General features: G+C 36.3%; 1 protein-coding gene across 1 annotated transcript; it reads left to right on the plus strand.

The window, feature by feature from the left end:
• Nucleotides 1–3,896: 3,896 nt before the first annotated feature.
• On the plus strand, nucleotides 3,897–19,173 carry LOC126368476 (uncharacterized). Its single transcript, XM_050012496.1, has 3 exons — nucleotides 3,897–4,024; nucleotides 14,174–14,444; nucleotides 17,902–19,173. The coding sequence occupies exons 1-3, from the start codon at nucleotides 4,010–4,012 to the stop codon at nucleotides 18,483–18,485; spliced, it is 870 nt and encodes a 289-aa protein (XP_049868453.1). The 5' UTR covers nucleotides 3,897–4,009; the 3' UTR covers nucleotides 18,486–19,173.
• Nucleotides 19,174–25,440: the final 6,267 nt, after the last annotated feature.

Consider the following 25,440-nt stretch of genomic DNA (forward strand, 5'->3'; position numbering starts at 1 on the left):
CATTAATATGTATACTTTGGTACCATGTCACATTAACTTTTTTGACAAATTGAACTGTATGTCTCACTAAATGTCAAATATATTAGTGCGACAGAGTCCTAAAGTGGGTACATGATATTACTCATGACTGTACCTAAAGTTGTGCTTGCTGCACACAGAGGTCTTCTTCTATCGTGTGGGTTGTGAGGTGAATTACCGACCCCATCAACCCTGATGTCAGGGTTATTATTGAGCCGCCAAAGGCCCCTAACATGGCTCATGTAACGACTACTTACTTACATTTGGCGGCTCAATAATAACCTTGACACCAGGGTTGATGGGGTTGGTAATCCACCTCACAACCGACACGATAGAAGATAGAAAAAAGAAGACGTTTTTTGTCACCTTTAGATCTATCTTTATTTAGTAATCAGAATTTCATAATATATCTTTGACCTAGGAAACTACCCAAGTATGGAAATATGCCTCTAGATAGTAATATTTAGTATGTTATGTTGTCGCCTTTACCCCGCCGACGTAGTCGATTTCCCTCATTCAGCGCTTATCGCTATCGACCCACTAGGGTCGATTAATTCTTTCAAATATTCTTCCTCTCAGACGACGCCCTGAGCCGAGGTTCGCGCCCAACTGGGCACCCTCAAGCCTGTTGTCTTAAATTTTGTACCGGGTGAGAGTCCTCAGCGCTCCCCATTTGTCCGGCCAAGTAGTTAATGCCATCTGCGACAAGTCTACAATAAATCACGTCAAAAATAATGTTGTCGCCCTTGTTATTCACTTATCTCCTTAAGCAGTCCTCACATTCTGGTATGACTTGTATCAGTATGCACTAATTATCATAAGACAATATCTCAATTTCACAAAGCGAAGCTGAACAAAGGCCCATCCACCCACAGCGTAAAACATGCCATGTCTATCAGTGTGCTAGGGGCATGCATAATACACTAATGTGTGTCCTAATGGACTACTTAGAAAATGCTTTCATTGAAGGTTATCTGGATAAGATCGCTTGTAATTACATACATAAATAATATTATGTGATAATAGGTAAGATATTTGATAAGTTTAGTAACTACGTATATAGGTATAATACTGTAAATATTGAAGTAATAATTTAAGTTTATATTTACCTAATAACTTATGTGTCGAAGTTACCGCCTTGGGCATATGCCTGTATTTACTTCGTACTTCGCACAAAGTAATAAGTATGTATTTTCAATTAGTTAATTAATTTTATAATTTTGAAGTCGGTGCCAAGTAAATATATATTTTTCAAATAATAATCAGTATTTTGTTTTGTAATTGCTTTGATATAGGTATTTAACAATATTGTTTGTACATAGTAATTTGATATTATAGTAGGGTTCTTGTAGCATTTACTTGGCACCGACTTCAAAATTGTAAAATTAATTAACTAATTGAAAATACGTACTTATTACTTCGTGCGAAGTAAATTTATTTATTGCTTTTTAGTTTTGCGTTTGAAGTCGGTTTTTTTTTGTTAAAAATGTTATTTTTGTTTTACGATTTTGGTAAGTAGTTACTTGCAATAAAAGCTGAAGTCTGTAACTTAACCTACTTTTGTTAAGAAAGAGCAGACCGTAGAAGTTTCTTCAACTAGGCTCTTATTGACGTTACCACGTAGGTTACAGAGACATTCTTCTTTTCTCGTGTGGGTTGTGAGGTGGATTACCAACCTCAGCAACCCTGGTGTCAGGGTTACTATTGAGCCGGTAAGGGCCCCTGACATGACTCATGTAACGACTACTTACTTACATCAGTGAGTAGTAACCGGGACCAACGGCTTAACGTGCCTTACGAAGCACAGATCATCTTACTTTCGGACAATAAGATGATCAGCCTGAGATGTCTTAACCAAACTAGGGATCTCAAAGTAATTTTTGTGATATTTCCCCACCGGGATTCGAATCCGGGACCTCCAGATTGTGAGCTAAATGCTCAAACCACTGGACCACGGAGGCCGTTACATTATTCAGGTATTATTCACGTTTGTATTTCATATGCGGTGGTCGACGGTGACTTGCTTTAGTCTCTCGAGTTGGTTTGGGGCGTTAATTGTAGTACAGGAGCTGTGAACAAATAATAACTTTCCTTCGAAAGCGAAATTTAAATTCATGTATGTAACTTTATTTTCAGACCATAATAGTTTTAATAATAAAATAATAATCATAGTAATTAATAATAATTAGTAATTATAGTTTTAATAATATTTGTTTGTGATAATAGTTTTTTAGTGGCTGCAAGTTGTCTTTGATTACTTGTGGCTCTGCCCACCCCATTTGGGATTACGGGCGTGAGTTTATGTATGTATGTAATAGTTTTATAGTGAATTTTCTGTCGCAAAATTCACGATTATTTTTGTGTATTTTTAAATTACTTTCAATTCTATACTTTAGTGATGGAAAAATACACTTGATATTAACTCAGAATACAGAGGTGTCTCTAGAAGTGTTTGATTGTCCATAGGTTATGGGCTATGTAACGTCCCGCTAAATTAAATATGAAAATGTATCTAGTAATACGAAATCACAGGCGTAGAGCTAATAAGTATATCAAGTACGTAGGCAAATAGTTCATAATAACATAAAGTAGAGCAATTGAAGAGTAGGTATATTTTGTGTTACATTCTCCCAGGCTATGTGAGTCGCTGGCGACCGGGCGATCTTGGCCTTGCGAAGCATCTAGAGCGTGTGCGGACGGTGGACGATCAAACCCGACACGCAGGTTGTACTGGTATGTGCACTGTTTTTGTTTTGATATCAACATGATCATGTTTACCATGTCTCTTGAAGACGTCTGAAAAATATGGGGATAAGGTTGTGCCCATATTTATTTTTATTTATATTTACCATAACTAGGCAACCTCGTCCTTACTTACAATAAAATAAAGAAACAAAAACTAAGTCAGTAGTAATAATAAGAAATACACCCTAATACATTGTTTAAGCTGATAGTCGGTTGGTACACTAGACCAAACAATCACGACTGTCTCACTAAACCCCCATGAAGTGTTTCAGCGCAGGCGAGTCATACCTAGCAGCAATCGTCTGAAGAAGCCATCATATTGTAATACTTAAGTAAGTATATGTTTTACGTTCTTAGGTGGGTTTGCGAGGAGTCGTGAGCTTATGTTATGTTAAGAGATTTATAAATCGTAAGTGATACCTCGTAACCGTAACCTACTAGATTATAGTTTTATTAAGTACCTATAACTTTAAAAGTAACAAAGTCACGGTCACAGAGGGACATTGTAATGCCACAAAACTGAAATTGTTCTAAAAATAGGTGTATTTGTGTAATAAGGTCCAACCCCTTCATATTTCCCACAGTACATTCCGTAAAGAGGATAATGAATGATGTGTTCGATGACGCGGAAGAAATGTGCAAATATTGTACCTACTTACTGCTTGCGATAAATCTTCTCTACCTGTCTTGAATCAGATAAAGCTTGATGTGGTTATGACATGTAGATCTTCCCAGGTTTTGTCTTCATTCTTTAGACCAAATTATATTTCATAAAGTTTATAAACGTTTAGGTAGAGTCGCAAGTGAATTCCCAATCACTCCTGATATTTGTTCTAAGATTGCATGCACACTTGGATTAGACCTTTAAAGCAATTTAAAACTTACTTACATGTAACAGTCGAGATTTTGGTCTCGTTTGATTGTTTATTTTAGATCCCTAAAACAGCGAACTTTAGAGGTAAGTAGCTTGTAAACAGGATATCAATGTCAATTACGAATTACTGGTGTCATAGCAAAATTGGATCACAAGAAGGGTGTAATGTTACAAAACCATTGGGTGTAACAACACACACCGCATAACAATATTTAAGGCCCGCTGTTGTAACGAAATGAACGACATTATAAATACAGGTGCCGGCCGAACGGCGCGCAGACGTGTGTACAAACTCTTTGGTGAGCGACGCCATTGCTGGGAAAACGCGGGAAAGTTTGACAGTTAAGTTTTCGTACGAGAATAAAGGACGCCATGTTTGTTTTGAAGGTCAGTATTTATGAAGGATGATACGAACATTTTATAACCTGTTAAATAATTCGGTATTTTTAGGAGGATTCTCACTTGCGATGAAAAAGTTCGGGAAATTGGAAAAACAGTGTGTCAATAAAAATGAAAAGTTTAGAAATCAATTTAATTATTTAGATGCTTATAAAAGTGATTTTCGATCGAAATAACCTACTTTTGTCTTACTCAATCATCGATCTAAAGTTGAATTATCATTATTTATCTTTCATTATGATACCGCATTACGATAGTTAGATTCTTGTTACGTCATCCAAGCTAAACAAAACTTTTAACCCTAGCATTTTTTGTGAAAAATCAAATACTTAAGTTTGATCGACGTTTCAATAAGACTATTGTTCCTTAGCAAAGCTTTTTGTTAATAATTATTTAATAAGATCTTTATGTAAACAATCATCACCAAATTCGCACGTCATAAAAACGTTAATTATATATTTTCTTACAATTCGGTACAGGAACAAAACATTATTCTGCCTTTTACCCGTAATTAGCTGATGCTTACTTCACATCGTTTCCCATACATACATTTCATACGTTTTCTCACGACTTCATAATAGAGTACATAGGTATTTAATAATTTTCTTGGTGCAACATTCCTAGTAATTGTTAACAAGATGGAAGATTAGAGGCTTTGTAGGCAATCCATTATCTCATTGTCCGAACGTTTAGTTGCTACACATTATGGTGAATTTCAACTTATCTATCACTCATAGTAGTTATTGTAACTAACTAAATATCTAAATAATTCGACATAAGAGTACCAACAACAAATGAAGGACTACATTTTAATGTAACGCGATGGCCATGTACTTATAACTGTTAAGAAGGTATGTAATGTAAATTAACAAATAAAATATCAAGGCAAAAATAAATCGAAATAAAATAACTATACATATAATAACTAAATAAAAATAAAATAATACTGTCTGTTTAATTTTAAAAAATGTTTTAAAAGCCTTTTGATTTTTACTTTTTATTTTATTTATTTTTTACGCAAAAGGCCTTGTTGACAATTTTTTTGAGTCAAAACGGCCAGTGTTTGTTCTTATTTCTTTTTAAATTATAAATTATAACCTTGTTTCGTAAAAAACTAAATAAGCTTTACATAAAAATAGTATACAAACTTTTTGCTATAAGAATTAAAGAGACTTAACAATCCATCTTCTTTCCAGTTACATTTTGACATAAGATTTTTTTCTACTGATGTAATAAATGTAATCGAGTAAAATTACATAGAAATAAATGATTATATGACGTAAATGTTTCCAATGATTGGTGATTACATTTCGTTATATTGCCGGTAGCAACCGTTGATTTTCTTCCTGTTGATCTAGTTATAAAGCCTAGATCAGGGGTTCTCAAACATTTTTTAGTTTGGGGCGGACTTAGAAGTTAAGCAATTTGTCTGGGACCCTTAGCTAGTTGAACATTATACTCACGCCATTAATCCAAAATGGGCAGAGTGTCAGAAGACAAATAATCAGAAGGAACCTTGCAGCCACTTTTAATATTCACCCTTAAAATGGTTATGATAATGATGATGATCAGCCCATCATTGCTCATATCATGATCCATCAATTTAGAAATGACACAAAATCGATATCGACAGAGGGTGTCGATATCGAATTTGACAAGTGAGAGCAGCGCTCTCCGTTTGTCTTGCCAATGGCGTCTGAGGGAAATAACTATCGTCGTTGCCAATTTAAAAGCTCTTGACCGTCAAGCCGTCGCCCTCACCAAATTTCTTTTTTGTCACGATCGAATATTATTTTGCTCCTAAAACATTCAGTACAAACTCTTATGTACGTAAATATCATTTAACTTTTAATATTTTTAACACACATATATTTTTATCATACAAAAAAATTTCATGCGGAAGATTTTTTAATTTCTGTAATATTGACCCGATTGCACATAATAGATTTTAAACTGGCTAGGACGCTGTCTTTTATTCTTTCCTAATTCAGCATAGCAGCTACATAGTTAAAGTTAAGTCGAATTCCTGGAAATTGCTCATTACATCCCACACGATAGAATAAAAATATAAATTTTAGGAGTTAGGAGGGAAAAGACGTGCATACACACGTACATAATTGCGGCCAAACATATAGGATCTTTTGCTTCGCCACAGTTTAGAAACAAGAATATACCGGAGAAGAATCACATATAGTGAACGAGTGCCCTCTCCACCGCGGTTCCCAGTTGACGGACTTGGTTGAGGGAGCTTAAACTGGATATATGATACACGTAGGATATTTTATTTTATTTTGTTAGCATATTGTTTTTTTTTTTGCCGTACGCAATAATAATAACCGGAGTATAAATAGAAGCGCCTATTGTTCCTTTTTGCGCTACGGAGCACACTTTGGGAACCGCTGGTCTAAATATTAGGCTAGGTATAGGTTACGGTGGTTTCGCAAGTGGCACGCCCACACCCCAGTAACCTGCTACGGTATGCGTTTTGCATTCCAATGGACGTTGCGTACTGGATTTTGATTATGTTAAATGGAATATAAACAAATGCAGATGTAGTGTTGCGATTAAAGTTGTCGGAACTATTACGTGGAACTGCATAGTTTCAGCCATGTAACTTATTTTAGGCTTGCCTCGCAGAATTAACTACTTGGCCGGACAATTGGGGAGCATTGTGAGCTCTTACCCGGAATTTCAGTTGCGGAATGCGATGAAAAATTGTCACACGCGTCACTAATTTAAGAGATACGCTCTTGTCGGTGTAGCATTCTTCAATAGATTCGTAGTCTTCTTCTATCGTGTGGGTTGAGAGGTGGATTACAAACCTCATCAATCCTGGAGCCAGGGTTGCTATTGAGCCGCCAAAGTCCCCTGACATGACTCATGTAGCGACTATTTACTTACATCAGTAAGTTATAACCGGGACCAACGGCTTAACGTGCCTTCCGAACCACGGATCTTTCTACAATGATTTATTTCATGTCCGGAATGATGAGCAGCTGAACGTACTCTATGTTTTTGCTCTATACTTACTCCAGAGAAGCAGATTGGCCTCCGTTCTTCAGTGACCTCAACCTTAAAATTCTTTTTGAAAACACATTGCTTAACAAGCTCATACAAGCACGTTGCCTCACTGTAAGCTACTGTACTTTCCTCTCATGCATAGTAATGTCCAATGGTTACCGGTTGTCATTGAATTAGTCCTGGGTTCGACACAGGTTTATGCAAATTGTCAGCCATTGTTAGATAATATCTGTTACTAATTGTGTTAATGTTGATACGCTTGAGTGATAGCATTATTTTTTTGTTAACGATAACAAATTGTTATGAAGGATTTGTTTGTTTACTTGAGTGCATCTTTGCGCTTTGTTACTTGCAGGGTTGAACACACAAGAGGGTCACAAGGTCGTGTTTAGTAGTGCTATATAGAAAAAAAACGACCTAATCAAGACAGATACATTACTATGGTAATGAACACAACACTAGCTTACGTACTTTGACAGATATAACACTTTGGCCTAAAGGTCTTTGTAACCAGGCCAACAAATTAAAAAAAAATATATATAACCCTTACCGGTATAAGTCACGTCTTATAAAAGTAACCTATATGCTTTTTTATTCTATATAGAATTCCCGGTATATTTATTTTATCCTTCACCTTTCAGCGGGCTTAGCACCGTAAGCACGCGACTCTTTCTCGCCGCGACAGAGATCGTCTGTCTCTTTCTGTGCAGTACTGTGAGAGAGTGACGGGTGAAGTATGTCGAAGCGAAAAAGAGTCGCGCGCTTACGGTGCTAAACCCGCTGATCCTTCTTCCAAATTCCGTTTCTTGTTTTTCCTACGAATCCGTTTCCCTATCTTTGTCTGTGGCAAATGCGCAAGCCGCTCGAAGCCAAAAGTCTATATGCTTTGTATACAAGTCTGCCTACCTCTTCGGGAATGCAGGCGCGATGCTGTGCTCATTATCACGCACCGTGTATAAACGTTACAGAAAGGAATGCGGTCTCCGTATCTGATACTCAATATCAACTGGTGGCCCTAATGTATGCACTGCTAAGGAATAAAGGTCATTTTTTGCTCCATCCATTGAATAACCCGCTATTTGACGTTCTAATAGATAACTGATGAAAATATTCGTGTTAAGGTCGAAATCTCGAGCAATAAACTACTTATTTAATTTAGAAATGTTTTAATAGGTAATAATTTGTCTAATTATAAATAAAATTACGTGATAAATTAATTTTATTGCTTATATTTTAACTATTTAGATGTGTAACATTATTTTTAAAGTGTACTTTAATAGGTTAATTAACTTTTTTTGCAGCTAGACTTGTTATTTGCACGAGTTTAAATATCGAATTCGCGATTGAGACATGTTTTTGCCTAATATCCTGTAGTTATAAAAAGTTACTCTATTTCGCCTTTTACTGCGTTTTTGAAATACAAAAACACACCTAAGTGTAATTATACATTCTTTATTTAACATATTTTTTATAAAGCACATTAGCTGTTAGCATATTGAAATATCAGATAGTGTGGCCATTATCATAATCTCCCTAGCTTTATTCTATTTTCACATAGTTCGCTAACCTAACCTTAAGATTGTACAAGTCCAGTGTTTTATAAAAGCAACTGCCTACTTGACTTTCCAACTCAAAGAAAAAACTGCAGCATTAGCTAAGTTGTAAACGATTACGAAAAATTACAGTGTAATCGAATATAATGTACTGGATTGATTTATCTAAGGTGACATGTCAAATTCCAACTAGTCAATTATAATATGCTTTTTCATATAAATTACTATGGAATTTCTATAAAAAACACACTGTGACGTCATAAAAAAACGTGATAAAATGTCGGACTATTATTACGTTTTTCTCTCTCTCTCTCTCCTTGGCATTTATTATTCCCATCTGATGGTGGGGTCTGCCTTCTTCGTAATTCTCTTCCACTTCGCTCTATCGGACGTGTCGTTCTCGGAGACATTGCACATACACAGGTCCTTTTTGACCACATCCGCCCATCTTGTTTTTGGTCGTCCTCTTGGTCTAAGCCCTGGTATGTTTAGATTGGCTGTAACATTACCCACATAATCTGGAGGTCTTCTTTTTACGTGCCCAAACCAACGGAGCCTGCTCTCTTGAAGCTTTTCGGAGATGTCGCGTATTATTACGTTTTTCTTGATTATAATTAATAAATTACTTAAATAGAAAAATATAATGTTTTTCGGCACCTTTAAATCTGTCTTTATTTAGTTAAGTATCAGGATTTCCTAATTTATTTCAACCTAGAAAACTACTCAATTCCATATTTTTTTCACTGTCTTTATCGTTTTCCCCGGCCAAGTAGTTATTAAAAAAACTTTTGGTTTTCGTAATTGGGTCGTGTAGTAGGTTCAAGATAAATTATTGAATTCTGATTACTAAATAAGCATAGATGTAAAACTAACGAAAAACATTTTCTTTTTTCTATTTTAACTTATTTATGGATTTTAATCAAGATGAAACGTAATAATAAGTCTGACATTTTGTCACGTTTTTCTATGACGTCACAGTGTGCTTTGTCACATAGTAATTTCGTGTTTTGACGTTTAGTAAAAAGTAATTGATTTAACTAGCCTCTTGTTTACAATTTGGTTAAGGCCTCTGATTACAGGTTCTCATGAAATAATCTTATGTTGTTGTGTGTTTGGTATGTTATACATAAGTATAATGTTAATGTATTATGTAGGTACTAATTGATCAATCAATTATTCTATTGTCAAATCGAAATATTAAAATTGTTCGATTAAAAAGCCTTTTCAAAAAATCCCAACTATTTGGAAACGTTTCAATTATCGTTGAGCACGTATAAACAATAGCAATATTTGATTCATGTTGGAGTTGCAATAAAATACCGAGCAAGGTCTACTAAGATTGTCTATAGATTGTAAAACAATTCATTCTATAACATTGCTTAACTTTGGCAACTGTTTGAACTATATTTTAGTCACGAAAATGTGAAGTGAGATGTTTACTGGCCGAAGTGCTGTATCCTGTTTATATAAAAGGAGGTCAAACATTATTTAATCACAAAACAACAGTCTGCGCGCTTCCCCTTGCTCCTTAGCAGACTTAAATAAGACCCAGAGGGGGTGAGGTAGCGTCTGATACGAATTGGTGCGGGGCGAAGAATTACCATTCTATACGTAGCCATCTCCCTAGCGTTATCCCGTTTCCGGCCCTATTTCACTAGGACATCATAGTGCCGCAACCACGTTCGCGCCACAAACAAAATGCGTACAGTTATGGTGACAACTGCTACGTGATAGCGCTACTATGGCGTCCTAGTGAGGTATGGCACTTATGCTGAATGAAGTCCGTTATAATATTCACACTAGCGAACGCATATTATAAATTTAAAAGTAACTGTAACTTTTTCTGTCACATATTCACGCTTAAACTGCTGAATCGATTTAGATGAAATTTGGTAAGGAGACAGTTCTTCCCAGGGAAGAACATAGGATAGCTTTAAGCCGGAAATTATATCTTATGGTATAATTTCCGGAGATGAAAAAGGGGCGGAAAAAGAATACGTGTCGCGCGCGATAAACGAAGCTTACCTACGCGGATGGAGACGCGAGTAGAAATGTATTATTTTTAAGCTTTAAAAGTTGATGAAAAAATAGTCATTTGTTAAATTGTCAAAGAGTAGAAACACCAATTATTCACCATTAATATCACTAATAAACTAATAATATACATTATTAGTTAATAAAAAATAATTACAAAAGACTCTAAACTAGTAATATACATTATTAGTTAATAATGTCAGGGGCCTTTGGCGGCTCAGTAATAACCCTGACACCAGGGTTGATGAGGTCGGTAGTCCACCTCACAACCCACACGATATGATGATGAGTTAATAATAAGAGTCTTTTGTTATTATTTCTGTTTATTTTGGTGCTTTTTTTTTTCACGTGACTTATTGTAGATTTGCCGCAGATGGCATTAACTACTTGGCCGGACAAATGGGGAGCGCTGAAGGCTCTCACCCGGTTTATTTTGGTGCAAAAAGTATATTTTGTATTGAATTGTATTGTATTGTATTACTACTGGTAAGAGCGTTAGGCTCACGATCTGGAGGTCCGGGTTCGATTCCCGATGGGGACATTGTCGAAATCACTTTGTGAGACTGTCCTTTGTTTGGTAAGGACTTTTCAGGCTTGAATCACCTGATTGTCCGAAAAAGTAAGATGATTCCGTGCTTCGGAGGGCACATCAAGCCGTTGGTCCCGGCTATTAGCCGTAAAAATAACACCTCGACCAACCCGCAGTGGAGCAGCGTGGTGGAGTATGCTCCATACCCCCTCCGGTTGATTGAGGGGAGGCCTGTGCCCAGCAGAGGGACTTATGTAGGCAGTTTATGTTATGTATTATCTGTATCACTACTACGCACAAGCATCCTTTCGCTAATATTTCAAGTTATTCTTAAATAACTTTTCCTTGTATTATTATGAAGGCAAATACGGATTTATTCAACAAGTTAATTATTAGGTTAACCTTATAAGTAAACGCGTGGTTGTCGCCGTTTCTTGACCTTCTGTGACGGGTTGATGGCAATTTGTTATCGCTTTAAGTAAGTAGGTATGGTCTTTATTTCAGATAACTATGTCATCTTTAAACTGCTCTTTATATTTGTAGTTGGTAATCCTGTGTTAGGTGTCACAAAAACTATTGAAAACCAAATCTATTTTTACCGCCATCCTGTACTGTAATGGTTATACTATCGACATCAATACATAAGATGTATATATAAATAACTACAGTTTGTCTGTCTGTGTTCAAGGCCGTAGGACATTCTCCTCAATGAGAAGGCAACAGTTCCTTTAACGATAATATCTCGGAATTCGTGGAAATTGTCACCTGTGTCATTTGATTGATGGTCAGTTAATGACCAGTTGCTGGTCACTTAATGACTAGTGATGGGACACTTAATGAAAAGACTATAGACTACCTATATTATAACTATGAAAAATAAAATTCAATTTTTGAAGTTGACGCGGTTATTATCATAATTAAAATACACAATTCCGGGTTCTTACCGCGTTAAAATCAGGGATATGAGACTCCCGATATTTCAACACTGTTGCAAGTGCCATGATCACGGGAAGACTGATCAAATTAGCAGGTAGATCGATAGTTTCCTAGGTCAAAGATAAATTATGAAATTCTGATTACTAAATAGAGATAGATCTAAAGCTGACAAAAACGTTTCTATTTTATAATTCACCTATTTATAAATTTTAATGAAGAAAGATATTAGAATAAGTTCGACATTTTGTCACGTTTTTTTATAATATCACAGGTTGCGTTTTCATACAATTCCATAGTTATGACATGTATGATTTTAGTAAAAAGTATCTGATTTGACTAGAACAAAAATATCACGACTTAAAAAGCTTTATCACTTCGTAGGTGGAGATTTTTGCTGTGTAATACCATAATTAATACTTGTACTTAATAACAATAATTAAACTCAAACTAATAAGTAACAGAACAAGTTTAAAAACCGGTTTTATTTCCTGTAAAGTGCTGTAACATAAAACATTGAAATGTACTAGTTATATGCTATCACGCAGTGTGCACGACTGCGTCGTGCGACGACGACAGGGATGATTCAGACCATGATTCTGAGTGGATATCAAATGTTTTTTAAAATTATTTTCCAATTCAAGTTCCACTTGATATCAACTCAGAATCATGGCCTGAATCATCCCTCAAAGTTTTCATTACAAGGTCACTAACACCCTGTATATACATATATATTTATATACTACATACTATAGACTAGATCTCCGTCCGCGTCATTGTCCGCGTGGACTATGGTTATTGCGCGCTGCACGTTTTTTCCGTCCCCTTAGGGAGCGATTTTCGGTATAAACTATCCTATGTTCTTTTAGGTTACAGTCGTAAATCGTAATTCTCGTTTAGGGACAGCAGACGTATAAAGCTTTTAGCGGATAGACAGACAGCGCAGTTTTTTTTATATAAAAAGTAAACTCAAAAGCTTTTCTAAATCCGCGCCAAACAACACAGTAACGTGTTAATAGTACATCGGTGGCGCGTGCGCACATTGCGTCACACACAAGATCAAGGCGAACACTTGCACTGTTGTAACTACGCCGTTTATGATACGCTTATTAGTGAATGTAATCTGTGTTGGAAGGTTGTAATTGTACTGGCGGAGAATTATAATTAAAAAGCTTGTGACTCAGGTTGTCACTTGTTTTATTGATTAAAAGTCTCACTTGAAAGCATATAACAAACAATTTATACTATACTTACCTACTACATACAGAGTGTTAGTGATGTCGTAACGAAAACTTTGACGGATGATTCAGACCATGATTCTAAATTGATAAATATCAAGAGTAAAACTGAAAATAATAAAAAAGCCACTAAAATTTCCGGCAAGAAATTCCATCAAAACTCGCTCGACGTAGAGGGAAAATAAGGCCACTCGCCGCAAAGAGACTCGCCGTAGCGCGGGTCGCCATTCGGAAAGTCGCTGTCAACGCTACAATTCGTCTCAGTCATCCCCCTCAATATTTGCTACGTTGTCACTTGCGCCCTACCCCTGTAGAGAAAGGTACGTGCAGTGTACAAATTAGAGATGTCCTTAGAAAAGGTTCAGTACGATCTACTCTGAACCGGCGTGCGTGTATGAAGCGATTGATGAATGTGGCGGAATCAAGAGAAGTGTGTCAGGATCGAAGCAAATGGAATTCCAAAGTCTCTGCTTGTTCCGGTGGGAAATAGACGTGAGGTTATGTATGTATGTTATAGGATATCAGTGACTAAAACTCGAGGAGCTCGGTGGCGCAGCGGTTAACGCGCTCAAGGCCGGTCATAGGATGGGTGACCACAAAAAAAAAGTTTTCATCTCGAGCTCCTCCGTGCTTCGGAAGGCACGTTAAGCCGTTGGTCCCGGCTGCATTAGCAGTCGTGCATAACCACCAATCCACACTGGGCCCGCGTGATGGTTTAAGGCCCGATGATCTCCCTATCCATCCATAGGGAAGGCCCGTGCCTCAGCAGTGGGGACGTTAATGGGCTGGTAATGATGATGACTAAAACCCACTATTTCTGTCTTTCCAGACCCTCCTCTTCACAACGGTGCTCGCCTGCACGTTCGCCCAAGGCCCGCAAGGTCCCACGACGACCCCCGTGCCAATTCTGAAGCAGATCAACCGCCAGAATGACGACGGCTCATACAGCTACGGCTATGAAGCCGCTGACGGATCATTTAAGATTGAGACGAAGTATCCCAATGGAGACGTGGCGGGGAAGTATGGGTATGTGGACGAGGGGGGCAAGTTGAGGGAGATCTCCTACGGGGCGAGCAGCAAGAGAGGGTTCGAGCCGCAAGGTAAGCTGGTTGATCTTCTTTTGTTTTTATAGTCGGACAACACTGCTCAGGGAGGCAATAAAATACCAGATAATATTTTAAAGGAGAATGGGCGAAACTGGTCCAAGAACCTCCACTGATGAGACTTATGTGTAATGAAAGCTTATACTTTCCCTATGATTCTAGCGAAGTTCTATCAGATTCTGTTCCGGGATTCTTTTTCTACGGCCGTGTTTGTCCTGGCTATGTAGATTTAGTTACTGAGCAACAAATCTTGAGTCGATTTTAGTCCCCCACTGTATTTTATCACATTTTTAGCCAGGACAAACATGGCTGTAGAAAAAGAACCCCGGAACAGAATTTGGTAGAACTTTGCCAGAATCATAGGGAAAGTATAAGCTTTCATTACATATAAGTCTCATCAGTGGAGGTTCTTGGACCAAGTTTCATTCAAATGTGCCCATTGTCATTTGTCAGAAAATTTTAAAGCTTATGTAAAGCTTACTTTATGTAAAAAAGCTTATTATAAGATTAATGACTACCCAAATGATAAAAATGTCTGGTATTGAATGCGTTCCTCTAGTTATTAAATAACTTGTAATGTATACCCTCATTGGTTTCAAAAAGATGTGTTGCTGTTGCAGTTTCTTGTCATTTCTTCTCCTCAGCCATAACACCTTGCAAAATGACGTAAATTCAAACATGTTGAAATGAAGGTCAGTATAGACCTTCAACAAGTTTATCCATGATAATTTTATTACGTTGAATAAATGATTCTGATTTCTGCTCCAGTTGGAAAAGGGCAGTTTTGATTGGAAGTTTTCTTCTTTCTAATCTTTAGGGAATAAATACATAAGTAATACAGGGTGTTAGTGACATCGTAACGAAAACTTTGAGGGGTGGTTCAGGCCATGATTCTGAGTTGATATCAAGTAGAAATTTCCGTCGCAAAAGTATGGATTGGAAAATAATTAAAAAGAAAAGAAAAATTTTCATGAATTTTTTGACACGAAATTCCACTTGATATCAACTCAGAATCATGGTCTGAACCATCCCCCTCAGTATTCGTTACGGTTTCACTAACACCCATACCTACTTGTATGGCTACTGTATGTACTTGTATGGAGTGTAAGTGACATCGTAACGAATACTGTGAGGGATGATTCAGCTGATTATTCTGAGTTAATATCAAGTGGAATTTTCTATCGCAAAAGTATAGAATGGAAAATAATTAAAAAAAACTAAAAAAATAACATGAATTTTGCGACGGAAAATTCCACTTGATATTAACTCAGAATCATGGCCTGAATCATCCCTCTGAGTATTCGTTACGATGTCACTAACACCCTGTATAATATAACATAACTGCTAAGCTAATAATACACTAAACCATAAGTCCTCAAAAAAACAAAAATAAACAAACAACTTGTAAACCAAGTCTCGATGATTTATCACACTATCATCATCCTGGGTAGTCCACACAGGACATCATCCGTTTATGTATGTATGTCTAGTGAGTGCTGTTTCGAGGGAATGTTCCCACTTTGGGAACGTCGTCATTATCGCCTAAAACTACTGTGAGAAGCTGCAGTAGTTTTAGGCGGATGAGACGTTCGTTATGTAAAATTGACGATTCAGAGTGTAACTATGTTACCTACTGAATAAAGATATTTTTGAATTTGAATTGAATTTGAATTATCACATAAACCCGTCTAACTAAAACCTTAAGCGGATCCTTATCACCGAGGCGTATCTCACACTAGTTAGCCTCAAAGGTTTCCCAAGCGGGTTATGTTATGGCAAAAACTGTTGCAAGCGACTAGTAACTGCTCCAGTTAAAGCAACCAAGTACTTAGTTTGGTTTAGATCGTCTGTGTTCGTCACAGAGCATGGAATCAAAATTCGCTCGATTAAGTCTAGAGGCGTCTTTTACAAGCAGCGTGTCAGAGCTCTATAATGTTGTCCTGAACCCATGTTCACGCACACATCTTTGGCCTGATGAGAAATCAGCTCTCCTCTAGGTTCAACAACCCTCAAGGGCAGCGGCACGTCAACCGCGCCATGCGTGCGCCATGTTATATAGAGGGTTTAGAGTAATCCACGACACAGATATTAAATTCATAATTGTCAGGAATTGTCTTCAAAATGGTATATTCCAAAAGTTATTTGTATAAAATGCAGGGACCGCTTGACAATAAGCCAATCGTAAAATTAGACGACCCAAAAGTTAGTACTTTCGCCTCTAATAATGCCCGAGCGTAATTTTCCTTGCTCTGTGGCATTAGTATTCGTATTTTGTTCTAGTTTGGCAAGTGCACATGTATGGTGTAAACTTGTTTATTTTTTTAGAAATATTAAGTTGAATATGTATTTTGTAAGTTGAGAGAGATAATTTATGTTCATGTACGAAAGCATGCGTACCTAATTAGAAAATTAACATGTTCTGGGGGGTTAAGAAGGCCCCATAGTTGCAGTTCATCTAAGTAAGCAATAATTATTGCTATTTGACATTTGTTTACATTGCGCACTTACTTTTATATGCGCATATGTCAGATTGTAAAATTGGTTTTTTAGATAAATTGCTTCGATGTGGAAGAAATGAATTCTTTCTTCAAAATTACATACATGGGGTTAAAAAAGTCACATCGAAGCAATTTATTATCAAAAAGCTATATTGCAATTTGATATTTGCGTACTTATACACATAAAAGTAAGTGCGCAATGCAAACAAATGTCAAATAGTAATTTGGCTTTTTAGGTGAATTGAAATAGAAATAGAAATTCTCTTTATTTGCTTTTTTTTGTTTTTTTTTTATTGCTTTGATTTGGCCTTTTACATGTAGATGGACGGCCTTACCATTCAATACAAAAAGTGAAATTAGATTCTTTCCAACACACAACAAAACAAATAATGATCACAACTAAAACAATATAACCCGAACAACTGCAAGCACTGACCTTCACGCCCTGATAACCCTAGAGACGTGAGCTGGGCGTCTATAATCTAACGTGATAATTACTGATATTACGACTGCGCAAGACAGGAAACGAGATTAAGATATCACTAATTAGATGTGATCAGAAGTAAGGAAATGTAGTAACAAGTTTGATGGAGATGTGATACTGGTTAGATAGGTGCTAACAATAAAAACATATGTTTACAACTTTTTAAACGACAACCCATCAATTCCAGGTTCGATTCTCGGTCGGAATTTTTTTTGCTTCTATGCTGTTCTGGGAGCTAATAAAAACATAGAACACGTCCAGCTGCTTGTCTTCCCGGGCATGTCGTAAAATCCGACAGACCTAACCAAACTAGGCATCACAAACTGATTTTTGTGATATGTATATTCGAACCGCCTCTACCGCCGAACGGCCTCTATGGTCCAGTGGTTGAGCGTTGGTTGGTGAGGTTCCGGGTTCGACTCATGTGGGAACATATGAATCTATGCTTATATCATGTTATTCTTGTCCTCAGGAGCTGGTATCATGGTACCACCGCCCACACTGAACGACAACCCCACCAACGCGCTGACCGACGGCCAGGAAGACGACGGCCAATACAGAGAAGACCCTAAGATCTACGAGGACCCCAAATACAACGGCAAGGCTTCGTCACGCCCCTCAGGAGCTTTCAGGCAGTTCCTCCGCCCTTCGCAGCCTCAGGAGCCACAATACCAAGCCCAGAATCAATACCAGATTGAATCCCCAAGACCGCGACCTCAATATCAACAGCAGTATCAACCTCAACCTTCGCAATTCAGGTCTTCTCCGGTCTTCTCGCAGCAGACCAGTCTTTTCAGCCAGCCTCAGAGCAACCTCTTCAACCAAGCCCCTCAACAGTTCAACCAGGAATACAGGCCGCAGAGTCAAGTCTACCACCAGCAACCGCAGTTCTCCTTCCAAACGTACACTCCTCAATTGAACCAGTATCAGAACCAGAATTATCAGAATCAAAATTATCAATACCAGGACCCTCAGAACTTCAACCCGTTTACCGGCCACCCAGCCCAAAACTTCGACCCTAACACTGGTTCCTACTCCATCAACTTCACCGGTTAAGCAACCACGTGTTATAGACATAGGCAAAGGAATTGTACAAATAATTCTATTATATTTTGTAAGGGTTTTTTCATTCCCAAAGCGACTCGAACGAGGTTTTTATACGAATTTTGTATTTTTGTTAGTGCTAGTCAGTGTTTTTGGAGTTGTTTTGTAAAATTATAAGGAATATGGCTTTAACTTTATTTTCCTTCGTGACTAACTCGTGGTATTTAAGGAACGCATGTGTTTTATTACAAGTACAAATGTATTATTGTTGTAAGAACGATTTATTTACTTACTTGTATATTTTTCTTCGTATTATTTTTGTGTATTTAAAAAATATTCTGTCGTAAATTACTTACTTATCTATCTATTTATTAAACTTAAAAATAATTACATTATAAATATACGTCCAAATTATTAAATTAATTACCACTATCTCTACATTCGTAAATGTTTTCTGTCATGTAATGTTTATTATGTTGTCATATATCTATCCTTATCTATAGTTACAAAATATAGTATAGCTACAATATACAACACACCAATTATCCCTAAGCGTACAAACATTATGCAATAATGGGTAAGTACTTTATCACCGATCAGCATTCAATATGTCGAATGTTACAAAATGGCCGCCATCGACATGCGACGTGCTCGGACTGTAAATAAACTATTAAATATGCTGTTACGTAAATATTGACAATTGTTTTCTTTTCCTTGCGGCGAAAGTGGATCGATAGATTCGACCCTGAAGTTATGCAATGCTTGCAGGGTTAGTCATTGATAACAGCCGGGTTGTCAGATAGAGTGGACAAAAAATTCAACACAAAATGAGGATCATATTTAAAAACCAATAAGATCTAAAAGAGAATTTGTAGTCACTGCAAAATATATAAATATATATAAAAATAATATAAATAATATAATATTCTTTATTTATTAATATTCTTTATATTATTTATTAGAACAAAAAATATATAAATATAATTATTATTATTTGTTTTATATTATAAATATAATTTAAACTTGTAAAATATAAACAAAACTAAACTTACCTGTCTCTAAAAATAATAAGATCATAATGAGAATTTGTAGTCACTGCAAAATTACTAATACAAATGTAATTTATACTTGTAAAACTTAAACAAAACTAAACCTAGCTGTCTCTACAATCAAGATAATAGATGTCTGTGAATTTACTATCAGTGTATCAAGAGAGAATGAATGAAAGGAGATTCATAAAAAAAGATTATGATGCGGGTTGATATTAGGCAGCTAAATTACTCAGTAAACGTACATACCGCGATCAAATCCAGGATGTTTTAAAGAAAGACCAGGTCAAAAGTACTCTAAACCGACGAGCATGCATAAAAACTGATGAGAGTGAAAGAAGCGAAGGTGGTGCATCAGGATCATAGTAACTGGGATTCCGCGGTATTTGCCTACCCTTAAGGTAAATTGGCGTGTATCAAGAAAAGTTTGAATAAATAACAAGGAAATCTTTTCTTGATATTAAAAAGTGTAGAATGCAACTAACTGAATTACGAAAAAAGTAAATCCTAAAGCCTACAAACGATGAAGATATAATAATTACGAGTTTGAAAGAGAGCATCTTAAAGAAACCATCACAACATCAACACATCAATGGCAAATTCTTTTCAATAATTTTCAACCTAGAGTTAAATCAATAAAATAAGTTCCGATTCCGTTGATAATGTGAAAGTAATAAATTTAAGGGTAACGAGTGCGTGACAGTGACGGAAACCAGTGGGCGGCACCATATCCGGCCGAGAGTGGGCGACCTTAACGAGAGGATGGCGGTACACAGAACAGAACCAACAAATGTAATAATAAAGAGAGTCAGACGATATGTATGATTGTAAAAGTAAAGTGACAGGTGAGTTCATGTAAACTCAGTTGTCAATGTCCATGGTATAGTGGTTAGTGCTTTTGAGTCATGATCTAGAAGTCTGGGTTCGATCTATCCCGCTATATCCACCACTCCGGCGGGGTAGACGTTTTCCCTCATTCAGCACTTATTGCTATCGTCCCACTAGAGTCGATTATTTCTTTTAAATATTATAATCCCTCAGACGACGGTCTGAACCGAGGTTCACGCCCAACTGGGGACCCTCAGACCTGTTATCTCCATTTGTCCGCTCAAGTAGTTAATGTCATCTGCGGTAAATGTACAATAAGTCACGTCATTAAAAGGTTCGATTTATAAAAAAAAACTTACTTGTCAATTAAACATAATGTTCGCTTGTAATCGTTGTCAAAGCTGCGGAGCCGTAAACACTTGAAATCTTGCAGTCATACTGAATTCATAAAAGCACTCTTACTCCACCTCGTTAAAGGTATGTGCTACGTGAAAATGAGTATTTTAAGTAAGTAGTATTTATTTTTCAATTCACAAACAAGTCCTTAAAGTACGCTTACTTGCCCATATCCAGACACTGTCTTTATACTTCTGTTTATATAATAATTTCATTTCAATATTCTACTTATAGATATTTTATAAGATCATGCCTATTTCCCGTTAGGGTGTGATATTCTATTTACAAAAAAAATACTAAATTGGATGACGTCGCCCGATATCAGAATTTGTATCCGGCGACACATGTCCTCGACAAAATTAAATGACGTCTAGCGGGGAAGAGGTTTTATGCTACTTTCTTCTAGTTTATAAATACACACACAAACACCACGCTCTCTCATTTTTGCATGCATTTATTTTTCTTCTTCGATTGTGTCATCCAAAGGGAGATTGCGAGTCATTCCCAACACAAGTAGAAAGAAAGAAAGAAACGTTTATTATAAAGGGACACCACAGTAGCAAATATAAAATAAATAACAAATATATAATATGAAACACGGAGTAACACATAACTTACAATCAAACACATAATAAAAAATAAAAAGACAACATTCAACAAATAATTGAGTGTATGGACTGGTCAACGATGGTGGTGGTGTCCTTTATAAAAGGGCCTCACTCAGCATAAGCCGCGGCGCGAGCTACGACGCTGGTATTCTGTGGACCCTGCTAAGTGAGGCACGGAAGCCGTGTCTCCCACAGATACAACTTACTTAAATGAATACATAATAATATTTACTTATAAAATAAAGTACTATCCTTACTTACTGGGAAGTCTCGTCAACGAACTTTGTTTTTATGAATATTTTTTTTTATAAATCACAATTTAACCATTAATGTGCACCACAATAAGACACTCAAAAACTCTAGTGAATATAACGTTTTATTTCACACAAGCACAACCGCAGGCTATCGCTAGCATCATTACAGTCATGGCTCACTCTCGCTGCGTCTCGTCCAGGGCTGTCAAAATGTCAAGTGTAAGCCGGAGCAAGGTCAGAATTCATTGCAGGTTGCAAGCAGCCGTGGTTGATCTCGGCAAGTAAGCGACATCATGCCTTGTAATAAGCCGATTATAATCGGTTCATGAAATATCTTCATTCAATTATTGTTTCATTCAGTGATAGAATTGGGTCGTGTAGTAGGTTCAAGATAAATTATGAAATTCTGATTACTAAATAAAGTCAGATTTAAAACTAACGAATATCATTTTATTTTTTCTATTTAACTTATTTATGAATTTTAATCAAGAAAAACGTAATAATAAGTCCGACATTTTATCACGTTTTTCGATGACGTCACATGTGCTTTTGCAAACAAAGTCCAAAGTAATTTCGTGTTTTGACGTTTAGTAAAAAGTAACTGATTAGACTAGTTGGAAACTAACCTATCCGTGATATGATAACTCGATCGGAAAACGCGTGGATTAGTTCGTAGTGTCACGAATTTGAACCCCGGTTCGAAGCTGTAATGCACTTTATTCTTCTTATAGTGTGGGTTGTCAGGTGAAATACCAGCCTCGGCAACCCTGGTGTCAGGGTTATGATTCAGCCGCCAACGACCCCTGACATGACTCATGTAATGATTACTCACTTACATAAGTAAATAGTAACCTTGAATCCCGGTTCGGGGCTCTAAAGCACTTAATTCTTCTTATCGTGTGGGTTGTCAGGTGAAATACCAGCCTCAGCAACTCTGGTATCAGGGTTATTACTGAGCCGCCATAGGCCCCTGACATGGCTCATGTAATGATTACTCACTTACATAAGTATATAGTAACCGGGACCAACGGCAAACTTGAGGCCTGTGGATCGCGAGTCCAACGCTCAACTACAGGTCCACAGACGCCGCCACTTTATGAGTTTGCAGGATGTGTGCCCGGTTAATTCCAATAACCTCACCACCTGTTACATGGGAATTAAATGTCCCTGGTGAAGAGTGGGTATACTATATACACTGTACAGCTCTGTCTACCCCTTTGGAAATACAGGCGTGATGCTATGCTCTATGTTGAAATTCCATAGGTATGTATCTAGAGTTCTAGACAGGAAATCCTAGAGTTAGTCTTTGACCTTTGCCCTTTTTAATACGAGTATTTGAATGACCTGACTTCGGCTGAAACGAAACATTTCTTATTTAGGCATTAGGTAACTCCAGATCTAAAGATACTAGACAAATCGTTTCTACAAAACACAATCATAGAAATAATAAAAATAAATCTTTAAAAACTAAAACAATAGACTATGTAAGTAGGTATGTTTAAATTGGGTAGTTTCCTAGGTCAAAGATAAATTATGAAATTTTGATTACTAAATAAAGACCAAACCTAAAGGTGACAAAAAGCAATTCCTTTTTTTTCTATTTAACTTTTTAATGAGTTTTAATAAAGAAAAATGTACTTAAGTAATAATAAGTGCGATATTTTGACCCTTTTTCTATGACGTCATAGGTAGCTTTTTCATTCAAATTCCATAGTAATTTCGTGTTTTGACGTTTAGTAAGGCCTTCAGCGCTCCCCATTTGTCCGGCCAAGTAGTTAAAGCCATCTGCGGCAAATCTACAATAAGTCACGTCAAAAAAAAAATAGACGTTTAGTAAAACGTAACTGATTTGACTAGTCAGAAATACCCTATTAAGTATGTGTTAGATTTTATGGTTTTTTTTTACCAATTTATTTCTTGATGTGATAATGTTCTAACCACTACCAATAAAACAACGTTACTGGATTAATTGATTATTAATAAGGCCATATAGCCAAAATATATCTCTATAACATGTAATATAAACGTGCCTGCCATTATAAACCGCGCCCTACATTACTCTGTAATAGACTAATTACAATTCAGAGATGTAAACGCAACTTAGTTGCTTCATGTACCGTAGTAATTATTTAATTCGTTAAGTCGGCTCTTTTACAACGAGGAATTACGATAAAAACATCGTATTATATAAAAATACATATATAATACCCAGCAGTGGGTGTCATACGGCTGCTGATGATGACATATATAATACCGTAATAAACAAAAGTTATTTCAAAAACAAAGATAATGCAGCCTAACCTAACTTAAAATCTAAATATTAATAGAAATGTAGCAGTACCTAGTAGGTTATTATGTAAAACGCAAAGTTTTACGTAAGTAAGTATTATAAAAACTATTTTTTTATTGATTCTTTTGTACCTACTACCATTTTTTTTGTTTTCTATTAGCTTTACATTTCATGTGTTAGTTAGAGACAATTAATACATTGAATTAGTTACCATAAGTACGGTTGAAATATTATTTGCTTATGCTTATCCAATAAGATAATAATATGAATAGTCACTTAGTTCGACAAAATATTGTTATAGTGTTTTTTTTTTCTTGTTTTTTCTTTGTGTTTACGTTTAAAGTACTGTAGCGTCCAACAGATTAATAAATCTTTTATCTTTTTATTTGTTTCTTTCTTGTATAAAAGTTCGTAGGTATATTTATTTTATAAACTAAATATATGATATTCATCTACAAAGATACAGGAAGAAAATTAACCAAAGCGCATCTCGAGACCTTTTGACAATAAAAATCCATCGTAATGATTTACATCTCTCTCTTTTATCATTACTCTATGTCATTGGCGAAGCATAAAATAAAGCTGCGAGTTCACTCGTCCAAATGTCACTTCCTCATGTACTTGCAAAAAAAAAACAAGTCACATTAGGTATAACTATAAAGGTCTGTGTATGTGTATTTATGTTAAGTATGTTCAGGACTAGATATTGAGTTCCTGTTATACTAGTGTCAGTCACACGGTTAAAAGACACTGTAGGCTTTTATTCAATGGCAGTTTTATAGTTATTTTAACAATGTGGTTATAAAAAAAATTAACGTATGAAACAACCTATATACGTCCCGTAATTGGGTATGGGTTTTTATTTATTTAAGATACACCATCGGTATATACATAAAAATAATACACTACCACCCTGCTTTTATTGACAAGAATACTAAGATATAATTATTTTTAAGCTGACCGGTTGTACTAGATAGTTTGTCTAATGCAATTATAATGCTTTTAGGACCTTTATCTGCATTTTTACGAAGACTGTCTAGATAGAATAAAGAATAATAGTACGCATTGAACGGTAATTCTCCGCCCTGCGCCAATTCGAATGGGGCGCGGACCGCACCTCCTCTGGGTCTTACAGTAATGAAATTTGCGGCAATAGTATGAATAAGTGTGTGTGTATGTGTGTGTGTATGTGTGTAATAAGTCACGTCAAAAAATAAACACAAATAAATAGTTAGGTAAGTATGTATCTGTTATCATTTTATTTCACGCACTATATATTTGAAGTTTGGATAAAATAAGGTGGTATGGTGTAATTGGCCGTTCTATAAATCGATATTTTTTACCGAATAATCCATAGAAATACCTATGTTGGTATTGGTGGCGAGGTCGACAGAGATATAACAAGATTATCAGAGCACGAAAGGTGGTTATGGAGAGTTAGCTGATCAAGTAACCTTTAAGCTCAATTCACACAGAGACGGTAGCGAAGCGCTCCGGGCCGGGATATTTAAGAAATGTATGAAAATGAATAGCATGATCTAG

The sequence above is a fragment of the Pectinophora gossypiella genome, chromosome 7, assembly GCF_024362695.1.
Source record: "Pectinophora gossypiella chromosome 7, ilPecGoss1.1, whole genome shotgun sequence".
Lineage (NCBI taxonomy): Eukaryota > Metazoa > Arthropoda > Insecta > Lepidoptera > Gelechiidae > Pectinophora > Pectinophora gossypiella.

Coding starts and splice junctions, on each gene's coding strand:
- LOC126368476 (XM_050012496.1), top strand. Junction 14,445..17,901: donor GAGAGGGTTCGAGCCGCAAG/GTAAGCTGGTTG, acceptor TCTTGTCCTCAG/GAGCTGGTATCATGGTACCA.